Raw genomic sequence first — 14564 nt, 5'->3', positions numbered from 1 at the left:
AACCAATTACGAATGTAGTTCCAAAGTAATTTTTTCCCCCTAAAGTATAACTTTTTAGGGTTAATTTGATGAAACTATAGACAACTTTGGTCAACAACCTTTCCTCTGAGGCTAGGAAAATATGCCTCCTCAAAAACATTTTGGTGTGACGAAGCAGTCGGAGAATGAGGATCTAGACGCAGCAGTTTATTCAAAAACATAAAGAAAAACTCAGAAACAAGCAAACAGGGGAGATCTGGCTCAGAGCATCAAAAACATGCAAGAACTAACACAGGAGACAGGGAAACCAAGGACTTAAATACAGAAAGGAACAAACAAGGGAATAAGGAACACCTGGGTGAAATAATCAGGGAATGAGAACTAATCAGAGGAAAACCAATCATAAAATGAAACTACAAAGGACTACAAAAACCAAACAGGAAACAGGAACTAAACTAAACTTCAAAATAAAAGCACAAAAACAAAAGACAACAGAGAACATGACATTTGGAGAAAATAATTGACAAAAATGAACTCAAATAGTGTGTAAAAAAAGTAACACTGTCCAACAGCATCTTTTTCGCCTCCCTTGAGTTCATTGCATACTCATTGATGTTGTAGAGCGTCCCGTGAGCAGGCTAATACGGGCAAAAAGTAACGTCAGAGGAGGCCCGTCTATCATGTATTCTATTGTATAAAGCCATATCAGCACCAAAGGCTTTTTTCATTTCAAGAACAAGCTGAAATCAACAAATAAAGAAAGATAATAATTAAAAAATAAAAAAGAAAGAAAGAAAGATTAACAAACAAATAATATAAAAATGTAAATGCTGAAAATGGACAGACAATTGCACAATAGACAACTCTTTTGGTTTGATTTGGACATCACCACTTTTGGTCACATTTGAATAAAAATGAACCTGAAATTACCTGAAACATGAAATGATTTGTGAGTGAGTTGTTTTAGCGACCACTGAGCTTGTTTAAATTAAATCTGCACCTCCCTTTGACATTTATGATACCTGTGGGGTTTTCTGAGCATTTGTTGACTAAAGATGCAAAAAGGTAACCAAACAACTTCTAGTAAAAACAAGTAAAATCTATACAAAATGTTTGTTACTACATTATTGTATTGAAGCGAGGATTGAACACGCCAAAACTCGATGAGTGATTGATGTGATTTAGATGTAATAAAAAGTATATTAATATAAGAGTACAAAAATATTATAAAAGTTGGTTGCTTGTTGATAGCGTAAGGTAAAAGTTGTTCCATATGCCTTTAACCAACATCAAATCAAACATGAATTTACATTAGATAATTATTTGTATTTATTTTTAATTAAATTTAATTCAAAGAACCCACAAGGGCTGTCCGGCTGCAATATTGCAGAATCTTTTCAATTGAGGGTTTGTTAAAAGTTAACACACCTGAGATGTCGTATCAGTACAGAACACATGACGCAAATTAGGCAGATGGCTCTGCCAATCACATGGATGAACGAGCACAGTCAGTATTGGAAGGGTATTAGAGCTCGGATTGGAATATATTGCACTAACACTGCCGCTTTGACAGGTTGCTAATTTAAATATATCAAGTGGCGCTACATTCCAGCATAACTATGATAAAGCAGCTGCTATTTCGAGCCTGACACACAGCCCCCTTTTGCCAAGTATTAGGGGAGAAAATAATTTCCAATAAGATATGGCGATGTAATTACAACCTGTAAAAACAGATGCTCAATAAATCATATTGTAATATTCATGGTATGCAGAGTGTCATATTTCTAAAAAGTTATTTTATGGACCTGAGATGTATTATATGCTGCCACAGATCTCAAACAGCCCTAGTTATTTCAAAGAACAAAACTTGTCTTCTATATTCATACACAGATATGGCTTCAAAGGTGTCTGTTTATATATTTGATATGAAGAAAAACAGTCATGTGGCTTTGGAACAACATGAGGGTGAGCGAATGTTGACACAATTAAATTTTTTATGTGAAATATCCCTTTAATGCACAGAGTTACGAATGGCCACCCCTGTTATTTAATCATATTTAAAATATCATTTTTCAGACTTTACACAAATAAATGTGTGCATAGTTAAAAAGAGAAAAGCAACAGGTCTATATATCTGATGTTATGTTTGTTTATTAGGCCTCCACTGACTACTGATTTTTTTTTTTTTTTTGTCTACTGCCTAATAAAGGAGGCATGTTTACAATAGGCATTTAGAATCACTTCGTTGGCCTTGGAGTGCTGCAGGTATACTGGAAAAGTCCCTCTCCGTTTACACTGATGCCTGTCAGTCTAATAAGCTGCAGTGGCAGTGGTGGCTCAGCGGTCAAGGCTCTGGGTTACTGACCTGAAGGTCTGGTGGTTCAAGCCCCAACACCACCAAGACACCACTGTTGGGCCCTTGAGTAAGGCCCATAAACCTACCTGCTCCAGGGGCGCCGTATCATGGCTGACCCTGCACTCTGACCCCAGCTTAGCTGGGATATGTGAAACATGCCGTGGACATGCCGAGGTATAGACTCTACAAGACCCCTAAAGGTTTCCTGTGTTACCAAGACATTAGCAGATCCTTCAAGTCCTGCAAGTTACGAGGTGGATCTGCCATGAATCCGACTTGTTGATCCAGCATCCCATAGATGCACATCCCATAGATGCACAATCAGATTGATATCTGGGGCCAAGTCAACACCTTGAACTCTTCATCATGTTCCTCAAACCAAAAATGTGTGCAGGGTGCATTATCCTGTTGAAAGAGGCTACTGCCATCAGGGAATATCACTGACATGAAGGGGTGTACCTGGTCTGCAACAATGTTTAGGTAGGGTAACGTGTCAAATTGATGAACCCAGGCAGAACATTTCCCAGAGCATCACACTCCCTCTACCTGCTTGTCATCTTCCCACAGTGCATCCTGTTCTTTCTTCCACTGCTCCAAGGTCCAGTTTCGATGCTCGAGTGCCCATCGTAGGCACTTTTGATGATGAAAGGGGTCATCATGTGCACTCAGACCAGTCTGCGGCTACACAGCCCCATATGCAGCAGGGTGCGATGCAATGTGTGTTGTGACACATTCTTCCCATAACTATCATTAAAATTCTCTGTTACTTGTGCCACAGTAGACCTTCTGTCGGTTTGGACCAGACGGGATAGCCTTCGTAGGCGCTGTTGCTGGTTTGTGGTTTGTCCCTCTTCAGATCAGTCGGAAGGTACTCACCACTGCTGTCCGAAAGTACCCCACAAGCCTTGATGTTTCAGAGATGCTCTGACCCAGTTGTCTGGCCATAACAATTTAGCTTTTGTCAAAGTCGCTAAGGTCTTTCCTCCTGCCATTTCTCCTGCATATTACACATTAACTATGAGAACTGGTTTTTTGGTTCCCATCTAATCTACCCAGACCATGGCATGTCGCCTTGTTAGGAGATGATCAACGTTATTTGCTTCACCTGTCATTATAATGTTCTGGCTCATCAGTGTATTCAGCATTATTGGGACAGGAAATAGCACAGCTATTAAACTAGACAATAGAGAACTTAGTGTAAAAGTGCTAAACCACATATTCAAATCAGTTCTAACAGCCTTCATCTGCAGCATGAAAATGCATTTGCATTTGCATTTGGCAGACGCTTCTATCCAAAGCGACTTACAGTGCAATTATTACAGGGACAATCCCCCCGGAACAACCTGGAGTTAAGTGCCTTGCTCAAGGGCACAATGGTGGTGGCCGTGGGGTTCGAACCAGCGACCTTCTGATTAACAGCCCCGTGCTTTATCCACTACGCCTGGCATAAATAATTTTTGATGTAGGACTACATATTAATGAACCAACCACGAGTTCAAACTAATTGTGATACGCAATTTATATCTCAACAGCAACACTATATCCAAAAGTTTGAGACCACATTGAAAATCTGGCATTCGAAATCTAATTTAAACCTAGAATTTAGAAAAATTTAAAACAGAAAATTCACTTATCAAATTTAGGCAAATTTGTTACACTGAGCATGTTAACTCTGTTAACCGTTGTACAAAAGGTCAGATTTCCTTGCTTCCATTGAATCACACAAGATGCTCTTTGGAACGTGGAACATCAGGTTTTTTCACAAACATTTGGAGTTCATACCAGCTCGAATTTATCCTGTCATTAAAGCAAAAGGGGGTATAACAAATATTAAGAAATTCTGAAATTCATGGCCATTTTCGAATACTCATTTCAATTGTTATGCTGATAATATAATTTTTAATAAAATAAACGTATTCAATTAGACAAATGCCAAGTAGAAGCATTTTTAAAACTGGTCTCTTGGAGCCCACAGTATATTGACTGGAAAAATTAAATGAAGTCAGGAGGTGATAAGACCCCTCAGTCCAATTCTACCACACAGTTCAAAGATTACATGAATATATATCTGGTCCCACTTTATATTAAATGTCTTTAACTACTATGTACTAACATTCAAATATATACAATACAATACTTATTGTGTAACTACATGTTCTTCTGCAAAATTCTCACAAGTTTCACCTTTACTGCTACCGAGGTTGAGGTACAGGTAGGTTTAGGGGTAGGGTTTATATTAGGGTTAGGTTGGTTGGGGTAAATATATGGTGACTGAGGCTGTCAGTTCCCAACATTCTGCATAACATCTCCTTTTGTGTTCCACGGAAGATAGAAATTCATACAGGATTCAAAAGCATGAGGGTGAGTAAATTATAGAATGACAGAATTTTCATTTTTTGATTGAAATAATCCACGCAAGAACATGCTGCTGTCACACGTCTTCCAAGCGCCCAGAATTTCAGGAAATTGAGCGACCTGTCAAGATCAGAACGCCATCTGAAGTCATTAGAGCTCATTTATTGTGAATTGCCTCTGTCAGCATCTAGAGAGAATTGCAACATCTAAGGCTATTGTGTCAATCAGTGTAAGCCTGATTCAAATTTGAAACACGCTCTCATCTGCTGCTTTCTGACAAGCAGCAAATCACTGTGAAAAACATGCGAGTACGTTCCCAAAAATGGTCTGAGAGACAGCTTGAGAGGGTAAACAGTAATATCTGTCTGCTGTAGATATGGATTCATATTCTTTCATGAGGATTTTGGCTTTGTTCATACAGAAAGCAAAAATCTGTAGCCGATTCAAATCTGATTCGTTGTTGTAGACTGAACAGCAAAAAAACATATGAAATCAGATTTTTATTTGGAAAGCACCTCAATCAGCTCTTTAAAATCCAGAAAGTGTGCTCATCTACAATACGCATCTGGATATAGGGTGGTTATAATTCTCCATTATCTCCATATAATTACAGTTGCCATGATTGATAGAAAACTTACACAAACATCTCTTTTTATATATATATATATATAAAATTCAGTTTCTGTGATTATTGCACAATCAATAATATGCCTAATTTACATAGTAATAAGGCATTTTGTGAATGAAAATAATGACAAATGAATAAATATAAATAAGGCAAAGCTATTGCAGCACATTAAGCACCTGGTTAAATAGGATCGCGGTGGTTAATGAATAACACAAGTGCAAGAAGATGCCAGATTCACCTGGTTTAAGAACATAAAAGCTTAGGCACAAAAATTAAGGGCAAGGGTGAGTCAACAATGCAATCTCACTGCAGGTGAAGACTATTGACCAGCAATAACAACTGTGTGAAAAGAATCCTAAAGAGCTCGAACTACACATGACCATATTACAAATGACTCTGGCATCCAGTTCAGGGCTAGAGAGAGAGAGCGAGAGATTCATTTGGAGGCTCAACATGTCCACTGGCTTCTTTTGCACTGATGTAACCCCCAGGCCCAGTGTGCACATTGAACGACTTGTTAATTCATAATGTTGGGAGTTCAACATTATGAATTATTTCCAAACACTGAAGCAAAAATACTTTATACCATAGCAAACACATGCATCTCTAAAACACATTTCTCCAGTTAAGATAAAATAGCATTACTTAAAGGGATAGTTTACCTAAATTGTTTTATTTTGTCATCTTTTACCCTTATAACTTTTTTCCTACAGTGGAACACAATAAGATTTTATTGTACACCAGGTAACAACATCAGATGAGGTAAAAGTCAACTCGATTACAAAAGTAAAATCACACCTGTCCTCAACAAACTGCATGATTTAAAGTATAACTGATATGATTCAGATGAGGGCAGATGAGGAGTGAGGATCTAAATGCAGTTTTTAATAAAGGAACCAACGGTGAACAGGATAACTAAAAATAACTAAACAATACAGGGAACAAACAAAACATCCACGAGGGGAAAACAAAGTATAAACATGAGAAACATCCACGGAGAACACGGGCAGGAGAAACATAGAGGACAACCATAACATTATAGCGACCGACAACGAATGAACAAACAACAGGGCTTAAATACACAGAAGGATAATGATTAAATTAAACACAGGTGAGAACAATGACACTGGCAGTGATGAGGGCAGGGGGTTATGGGAAGTGTAGTTCGGTAAAAATTATTTTATTTTAATATGAATTCACACCCATGGTAGCGTGGTGATGCGGTCTTTAACTCTCTGAATTTGAATTCAATTTAAATATGTCAATGATCAGAGTCCGCTTATAACACGGTGACAACATATAGGGATTTTGTGATGCCTAAAATATGGTCGGAATTACTGAATCCAGGCAAATAAATGGCATTAGCTATAAAATGCAGAATGTCATGGAATTTTACAAATTTGGAATGAAAATGAATGTTTGAATGCACAATTAATCAAATTAAAATCACAATATGTCCTAGTTTGATAAATAAGCTGCAAAAGGCTGTGATTTAATTGAACAAATATATAATCTGCATGTGCCGCGCACTTCAAAATGAATGTGTGAAGCAGGCTGCTCATACCCTGAAAACGCCTCTACATGCATGCTCAGTGTGTGTGTAGTAGATGACAGAGAGCAGAGCAGAGCACACATACCGATTATATATTTATTTAAAGCTAAAGTTTTACAGTGTTAAAATACTTTCTCCTATCCCAGCTTAATATGCAGAAAAAATATAATAAAGCCATTCGTAGGTTAATGTTCTGTCTCTGTGGTGCTTTAAAAACTCCCCTGTTTGTCTTGAGCAACCTGTCTAGCTTTATTCAAAAACACTGACTCAACCAATGGCGGGAGTTGGGGGCAGGACTATCTGTTTGTTCAACCAACAGAGGCGGGGGGTGCTTTCAGAAAGCTGTTTTGAAAACAAAGTTGGTTTTTACAATTCCGTTCGATGGCGCTAATGGAGCAGGAATTATATACAGCTTTAAATCACAACTTTTTGGGGTTTAGTGATCACACTGGGCCATAAATGCTTATCCAGAGGTGAGAAACTACAGTAATAAACACACAGAAATGCCATTATAAAAGCTACATTTTAATGGATGCATGATATGTTGAAAAAATATTATAATATATTACTATTGTATAGTAACGTAATGTTTACTGTAATTATATAATAATAATAATAATAATAATAATAATAATATATGAAAGCAATTTCTCACATGTGTGATGTTCTGCTGTGCATTTCGTTTCAGTTAATTTGACAAAAATATGTCCAGTTTTGTTTCAGATTATGCAATAGGATTTTGTAAAAACAAAAAAACTATATTTGATAAAAAATCATTAGGGCTAGGAATATTAATGCAATTTAGGCTATGACTACATTAATCCGGATACATTTGAAAACAGCGTTTCCATTTTCAAAACATTTTCCATCCACACAGGACTGCGTCACATGCAGGGTTGGGGCGGTTATTTTTTTAATAATCTGTTAGATTACTCCAGGTCAGTAACGTATTCTAAATACTTTGGATTACTTTTTCAGCACTGCTAGATTTTTTCACTTGTTTTGACTAAAAACTTACTGCCAGTACAGTAAGACAAAATACACATGTTAAAAATACATTCTCTGAAAAACCTAAATATCTTATGTAGTGTTGCTTCTAAAACAAGATTAATCAAATTGATCTTGTTTTAAGGATTTTTAGATATTTGTACAGGAAAACAATACAAAAATTATTATCAAGAATATTATTTTTTCCCTAATATCAAAGGTCTTACTAGAAAAAAAATTATTATGATCCAATGTGAATTTTCTTGATAAAACAATATGATCGTGCCTGGTAACATGTGCATGTGAAATGGCTAGAAATAGCATTTTAGCTTAGCATAAAGCTGACAGTTTACACAATGTTTATTTCTATTTCTTCTGCAAACTTACTCCAAACGTACTTCTCTGTCTGTTCGTATAAATGTAACACATCATGAGAAAGTGTTTCACCGCTGTTCAAATGCACTTTGGATCTCATAATTTATATGTATAAATTTTTTCCATCTGAAAGGACTAAATGTTAAATGAAAAAATTTCTCTTTCAAAAACGCAGTCTTAGTGTGGACGGAAGGCCAAAACAGAGAGAAAATGATGCAGAACTACCTACATAGAGCACACAGACATTATTGTTCACTCCAAACCATTGGCATCATGTTGTTTTAAAAAGTGTCAGGGACATTTGGAGGGCTGACATCACAAAGTGGTGAAACTCATGAATATGAATTAGGTTATGAGCAGATAATGTGAAATAATCTTTTTCTGTTTTCGGTCATTCATGATGACCAATTCAAGCGCTGCAATAAATATTTCACATAATTAATTTAATAGCATTATATGTTAGTACTGGGATTTTGTTAGTCAGTGAATAATGCGATTATACATGGATAAGCGAGTTTTAACCAGAATGACTGATTGGTCTCATGGTAAAGATTTTGCCACTAATATAAGGAGTTTCAGGTTCTAATCCATGAATGGGGATACATCTGTTTGCATTTTGCTTTGCAATTTAACTGGAAAGGAGCATGAGGTATGGAGAGAGTAGAGTACGTGTCTGGATGCAAGAGAAAACATTGTCACCCGCTGTCACTCAACACCACTGATAACAGCCACAACAAGCACTCATCATAACATAAAAAAATAACAAAACCCAGCACTGGATTGCCACTTATAACAAACACGAATGAAATGGAAACTCCTGCTCAAGAAATGGAAATATTTGTTCTGCATTACACACTTTCCTAACAAAAGCTATTTCAAAATGTGGTGGGACAAAATTGGCAAATGCAAAAAGTGGTAGGGACATGTTCCACCCATCCCACCTGTAAATGACGCCTATATTCCTAACAGATGTTTGGCTATAGAGATGGAGGCAGCATTGCTTTATCTGTCTGGCTAATTTTCAGAATACAGATGACATTATTGGCAATAAAACTGACCATATAACAGATTTATTAATTTCCATATATTTATTATTTAGTCCAAAGTTTTATTAAATGTTTCGAAAGCAGTTCCAATATGGATGAGAGGTGTAAATGTAGCCAAATCGAGGTGTTTTTAACTGAAAACATATTATTAGTATAAACGTGGTCTTAGATACTGGCCAGCTGGCCAGTTGTATATTTCTGTAAAAAAATAATTTTTGACAACACATTTTCCTAGTTTAATGTATGTTTTATGCAAGTATATGCTACAACAAATTAGACAAATAAAATCAAGCAATTCTGATTGATTTCTAAACTCCCATTCCCCCAAATCACAAAAAAAAACTGGGGTTGCTTATTTTGGCGAGGCATGTTGATTACTTTGGCCTTGTTTTTTCAGACCAGATTGCTTGTTTTTCAAGCAACACCGGACAAAGGCTAGTTTCATATCCATCACTCGAATTGTTTTCATTCATTTTAAATCTCATTAACAGTGTTAATATATTCACCTTCCAGCAAAATCAAGCTGTTTTATTCACCTACAAAACACTGCTGTGCTATACTTGACTACAACGGTGCCTTAACCATTAAGACTTATCAGTGTGGCACAATGTATAATGATCAATTCACAAGAATTAGAAACTTTTTTTGGCCTCCAGAGAGTGTAATCTGTACTAGACAAGGAAAGAGAATTTAAAACACTATGCTCATTGTACAGCATGACTAATGGCTTTGTTCAGCGATGGCTTCAGCTGTAATGGTGGAGTTTAGAAATTAAGTCTCACATTATCCTTCCCCCGAGGGGACACTGCCTCCAAAATTGGCTGAAACATTTTCTCATTGTCCAAGTGAAGGAATCTTTTGGATCTTTTAACAATCATTTAAAAGGCATATTTTGTATTGTGTGAACCTGAACAAACCTTCCTATTATTAATATTTTCAAATTTTTTAAATAATAGTCTTCAAAGCTATGAAATAATGCAAATGGAATTCCAAAAATATGGGAATTTTGTGTTGACTGAAAATATTAAACAAATTAAACGTATCTAGATTCCAGTTCTGACTGCACACTCTGTTCCTTCTCTCAACCAACTTCACAAGGTGCTCCCTGAAATGCTTTCTAAACAGTAATGAAGGAGTTCCCATGTATGCTGGCCACTTACTTGCTGCTTTCCTTATACTATCTTGTGCAAAAAAAGCCTGTTTAACTCTAAAAGTTAGAGAGAGGGCTGAAATGGTCATAAATCATTACATTTGCTGTAAGAAACATTTACTAACATAAGGAGTAGACTTCAGGGGGGAAAAATAATCTGTGAAATAAAATTACCTTAAATTAACAATAACCCCACTGAGAAAAAGAGCAAAATTGTTCCACCTCCATGAGCTGATAAGAGTGTGCAGCATTACAGCAGGTATAATGACGTATAGATGGTATGATGGTGGTAGTGAAGGAAAGAGAGAGAGAGAGAGAGAGAGAGAGACATATTCTAACCTTGTACTGAAACAGGAACAAGCCACAGAAGAGGCTGTAGATATCAGCTGTCAGTAGAGAGAGGTTCACTGCTGTAGCGCTGGTTCTTTTTATTACCACAGGCATGAAGCTGTACAGGCCAAACATGCAAGCACTGAATCCAATGTACAGAAGACCTGATGATATAAAGAGTTACAGATACATCAGAAAGAAAATCAATCAGAAATCAATGCATACATTGCAACATGCGTATATGTGTATATACAGTACTGTGCAAATGTTTTAGGCACTTGTGAAAAATGTTGCATGGTGAGGATGTCTTCAAAAATAATGACATAAATAGCTTTCATATATCACTTAATGTCATACAAAGTCCAGTAAACATAAAAAAAGCTAAGTCAATATTTGGTGTGACCACCTTTGCCTTCAAAACAGCACCAATTCTCCTAGGTCACCTGGACACAGTTATTCTTGGTTGTTGGCAGATAGGATGTTCCAAGTTTCATGGAGAATTTGCCACAGTTCTTCTATCTATTTAGGCTATCTCAGTTGCTTCTGTCTCTTTATGTAATCTCAGACTGACTCTATGTTCAGTGGAGGGCTTTGTGGGGGCCATGACATCTGTTGCAGGGCTCCCTGTTCTTCAATTCTAATCTTTTCTATTTGCAAAAGAAATGTTTGGGAGTCTATCATTTATATTTCCTATTGACACACTAAAGCTGAAGATATAAATAACCATCTTAAGACAAATGTTTTTGTGAAACATGGTATGTGCCAAAGCATTTTGCATTGTGTATATATATATATATATATATATATATATATATATATATATATATATATATATATATATATATATATAGCTCTGGAAAAAATTAAGAGACCACTGCAAAATTATACATTTTTCTGAATTTACTATTTATAGGTATATGTTTGAGTAAAATGTATATTTTATTCTGTAAAGTAGAATATCCAGTGAATCCAGAGAAACTGATAATTTTGCAGTGGTCTCTTAATTTTTTCCAGAGCAATGTATATATATATACACAAACAGTAAATATACACTGGCACCAAAAGTTTGGAATAATGTACAGATTTTGCTCTTATGGAAAGAAATAGGTACTATACAATGTATAGTCAGGACATTAATAACGTGAAAAATTACTATAAGAATTTGAAAAAAAAAATTCAGAACTTCTTAAACTACTTCAGAGTTCTCATCAAAAACTCCTCCATGTGCAGCAATGACAGCTATGCAGATCTTTGGCATTCTAGCTGTCAGTTTGTCCAGATACTCAGGTGACATTTCACCCCACACTTCCGGTAGCACTTGCCATAGATGTGGCTGTCTTGTCGGGCACTTCTCATGTACCTTATAGTCTAGCTGATCCCACAAAAGCTCAATGGGGTTAAGATCCATAACACTCTTTTCCAATTATCTGTTGTCCAATATCTGTGATTCTTTTCCCACTCTAACCTTTTCTTTTAGTTTTTCTGTTTCAAAAGTGGCTTTTTCTTTGCAATTCTTCCCATAAGGCCTGCACCTCTGAGTCTTCTCAAATCAAATCAAATCACTTTATTGTCACTCAACCATGTACACAAGTGCAACAGTGGGTGAAAGTCTTGTGTGCAGTTCCGAGCAACATAGCAGTCATGACAGTGATGAGACATATACCAATTACAGTAAACAACAGATTTACACAACACAGTTGACATATCTAATATACACATAATTACACACAACACAATATACAAATAATAATTTTCAAAGTACAGTATACAATACACACAATATAGAATACACATACACAAAATATAGAATACACAGTATACAAAAATAAATAGTAGGTTGTATTGTGCTGTATTGGTATTCATGACAGTCCAGTGTAAGATTAATAAAGTGCAGTGCTAATGTATATTGATCGTGAGAGATCAAGAGTTCAAAAGTGTGATTGCTTGGGGGAAGAAGCTGTCATGAAGTCAGCTGGTGCGGGTCCTGATGCTGCGATACCGCCTGCCTGAAGGTAGCAGTGAGAGCAGCCCATGGCTCAGTCTCTGATGATCCTCTGAGCTTTTTTCACACACTGCCTGGTATACGTAGATGTCCTGAAGGGAGGGAAGCTCACCTCCGATGATGTGTCTGGCTGTTTGCACCACCATTTGCAGGGCTTTGCGGTTGAGGGTGGTGCTATTGCCATACCAGGTGGTGATGCAGCCAGTCAGGATGCTCTCTACAGTACTGGTGTAGAACCGTGTGAGAATGTGGTGGTACATTACAATTTTCCTCAGCAATCTCTGGAAGAAGAGGCGCTGATGAGCCTTCTTCACAACGGCCTCAGTGTGGATGGACCATGTTAGTTCCTCTGTGATGTGGACAGCTGACTCTCCATCCATGCTCCATTTATGGTGATGAGTCCGTTTTCTTTGTCTTTTCTCCTGAAGTCCACCACCATCTCCTTGGTCTTACTGATTTGAGGGAGAGGTTGTGCTCCTGACACTAGTGTGCACCTCCTCTCTGTAGGCTCTCTGTTTCATCATTGTCAGTGATCAGACCTTCCACCATTGCATCATCAGCAAATTTAATGATGTCAGTGGAGCTATTTGCTGCCACACAGTAATGTGTGTACAGGGAATACAGGAGTAGGCTGAGTACACAGCCCTGCTGGGCTCCAGTGTTGAGGGTAAGTGATGAGGAGATGTTGCTTCTCATTCTAACCACCTGGTGTCTGCTTGACAAGAAGTCCCGGATCCACCTGCAAAGCGAACTTTTTAAGCCCAGAGCCCAGAGTTTCACATCAAGCTTGGAGGGCACTATGGTGTTGAATGCTGAGCTGTAGTCTACAAAGAGCATTCTCACATATGTGTTCCTTTTTTCCAGGTGGGAGAGAGTAATGTAAGGTGAAGTCTCCATCATCAGTGGAGCGGTTGTTGCGGTCTTGAGGTTGGCTTTGTTAAAGTCCCCAGTCACAATGAACATGGCCTCAGGGTGTGCGGTTTACTGCTCACTTATACTCCCATACAGTTCCTTGAGTGCCCGTTCTGTGTCGGCTTGTGGCGGGATGTACACAGCTGTGATAATGACTGCTGTGAATTCCCTCGTTAGCCAGAATGGTCGACACAGAAGCAGGAGAATTCCAGATCTGGAGAGCAGAAAGACTTGGATGGAATGTACGTTCCTCTGATCACACCAGAATTTGTTGATCATAAAACATACACCACATCCTCTGCTTTTACCTGAGAGGTCTTTCATTCTGTCTGCTCTGTGCACGTAGAACCCACGGGATTGATGGCTGAGTCTGGAATCTCCACAGACATCCAATTTCTGTAAGGCAGATAATGCAGCAGTCCCTTGTCTCTCGTTGGAAAGAGATCCGCACTCTCAGCTCACAGAGCTTGTTGTCCAGAGACCGAATATTTTCCAGTAGAATACTGGTAGCAGGGATTGATTTGCGCAACGTCTTAGCCTGATGAGAACAACGGCTCTCCTTCCCCTATTCCAGCTGCGTTTCCGCGGCCGGGCTGCCCAGACAAAGGGTTCCACTTGTGTGTTTGAAAATAGTGGGTCGGCATTGAGGTATTTAAAGTCCAGTTTTTGGTGTGCTATTGTAGAACCAATGTCCAAAAGTGTTTGTCGATCGTATACAATAATGCAGACAACATCCAAGACAAAAAATATAAGAATTATAGAAAAAAAACTGAAAAAAAAAACTGCAATATTGGGTTAGAGCTCACAACGCAGCAGCCATACTTGGCATCATCTTCTCTTTACTGTTGTACATGAAACTGGTGTTGAGCGGGTAGAATTCAATTAAGCTGTC

At 37.6% G+C, this 14564-nt stretch overlaps 1 protein-coding gene across 1 annotated transcript in view; it reads right to left on the bottom strand.

Moving 5' to 3' along the window:
• The window catches only part of LOC127621599 (solute carrier family 35 member F1-like), a 117954-nt gene that overhangs the window by 6698 nt on the left and 96692 nt on the right, over positions 1–14564 (bottom strand). The window contains exon 7 of the mRNA XM_052095265.1: positions 10768–10922. Within this exon, the coding sequence (XP_051951225.1) occupies positions 10768–10922 (155 nt within the window). The remainder of the gene's footprint in view (positions 1–10767; positions 10923–14564) is intronic.

The sequence above is a fragment of the Xyrauchen texanus genome, chromosome 28, assembly GCF_025860055.1.
Source record: "Xyrauchen texanus isolate HMW12.3.18 chromosome 28, RBS_HiC_50CHRs, whole genome shotgun sequence".
Taxonomy (NCBI): Eukaryota; Metazoa; Chordata; class Actinopteri; order Cypriniformes; family Catostomidae; genus Xyrauchen; species Xyrauchen texanus.
Note: the sequence above shows the minus strand (reverse complement) of the source record. Positions and strands in the feature narration are given on the sequence as shown.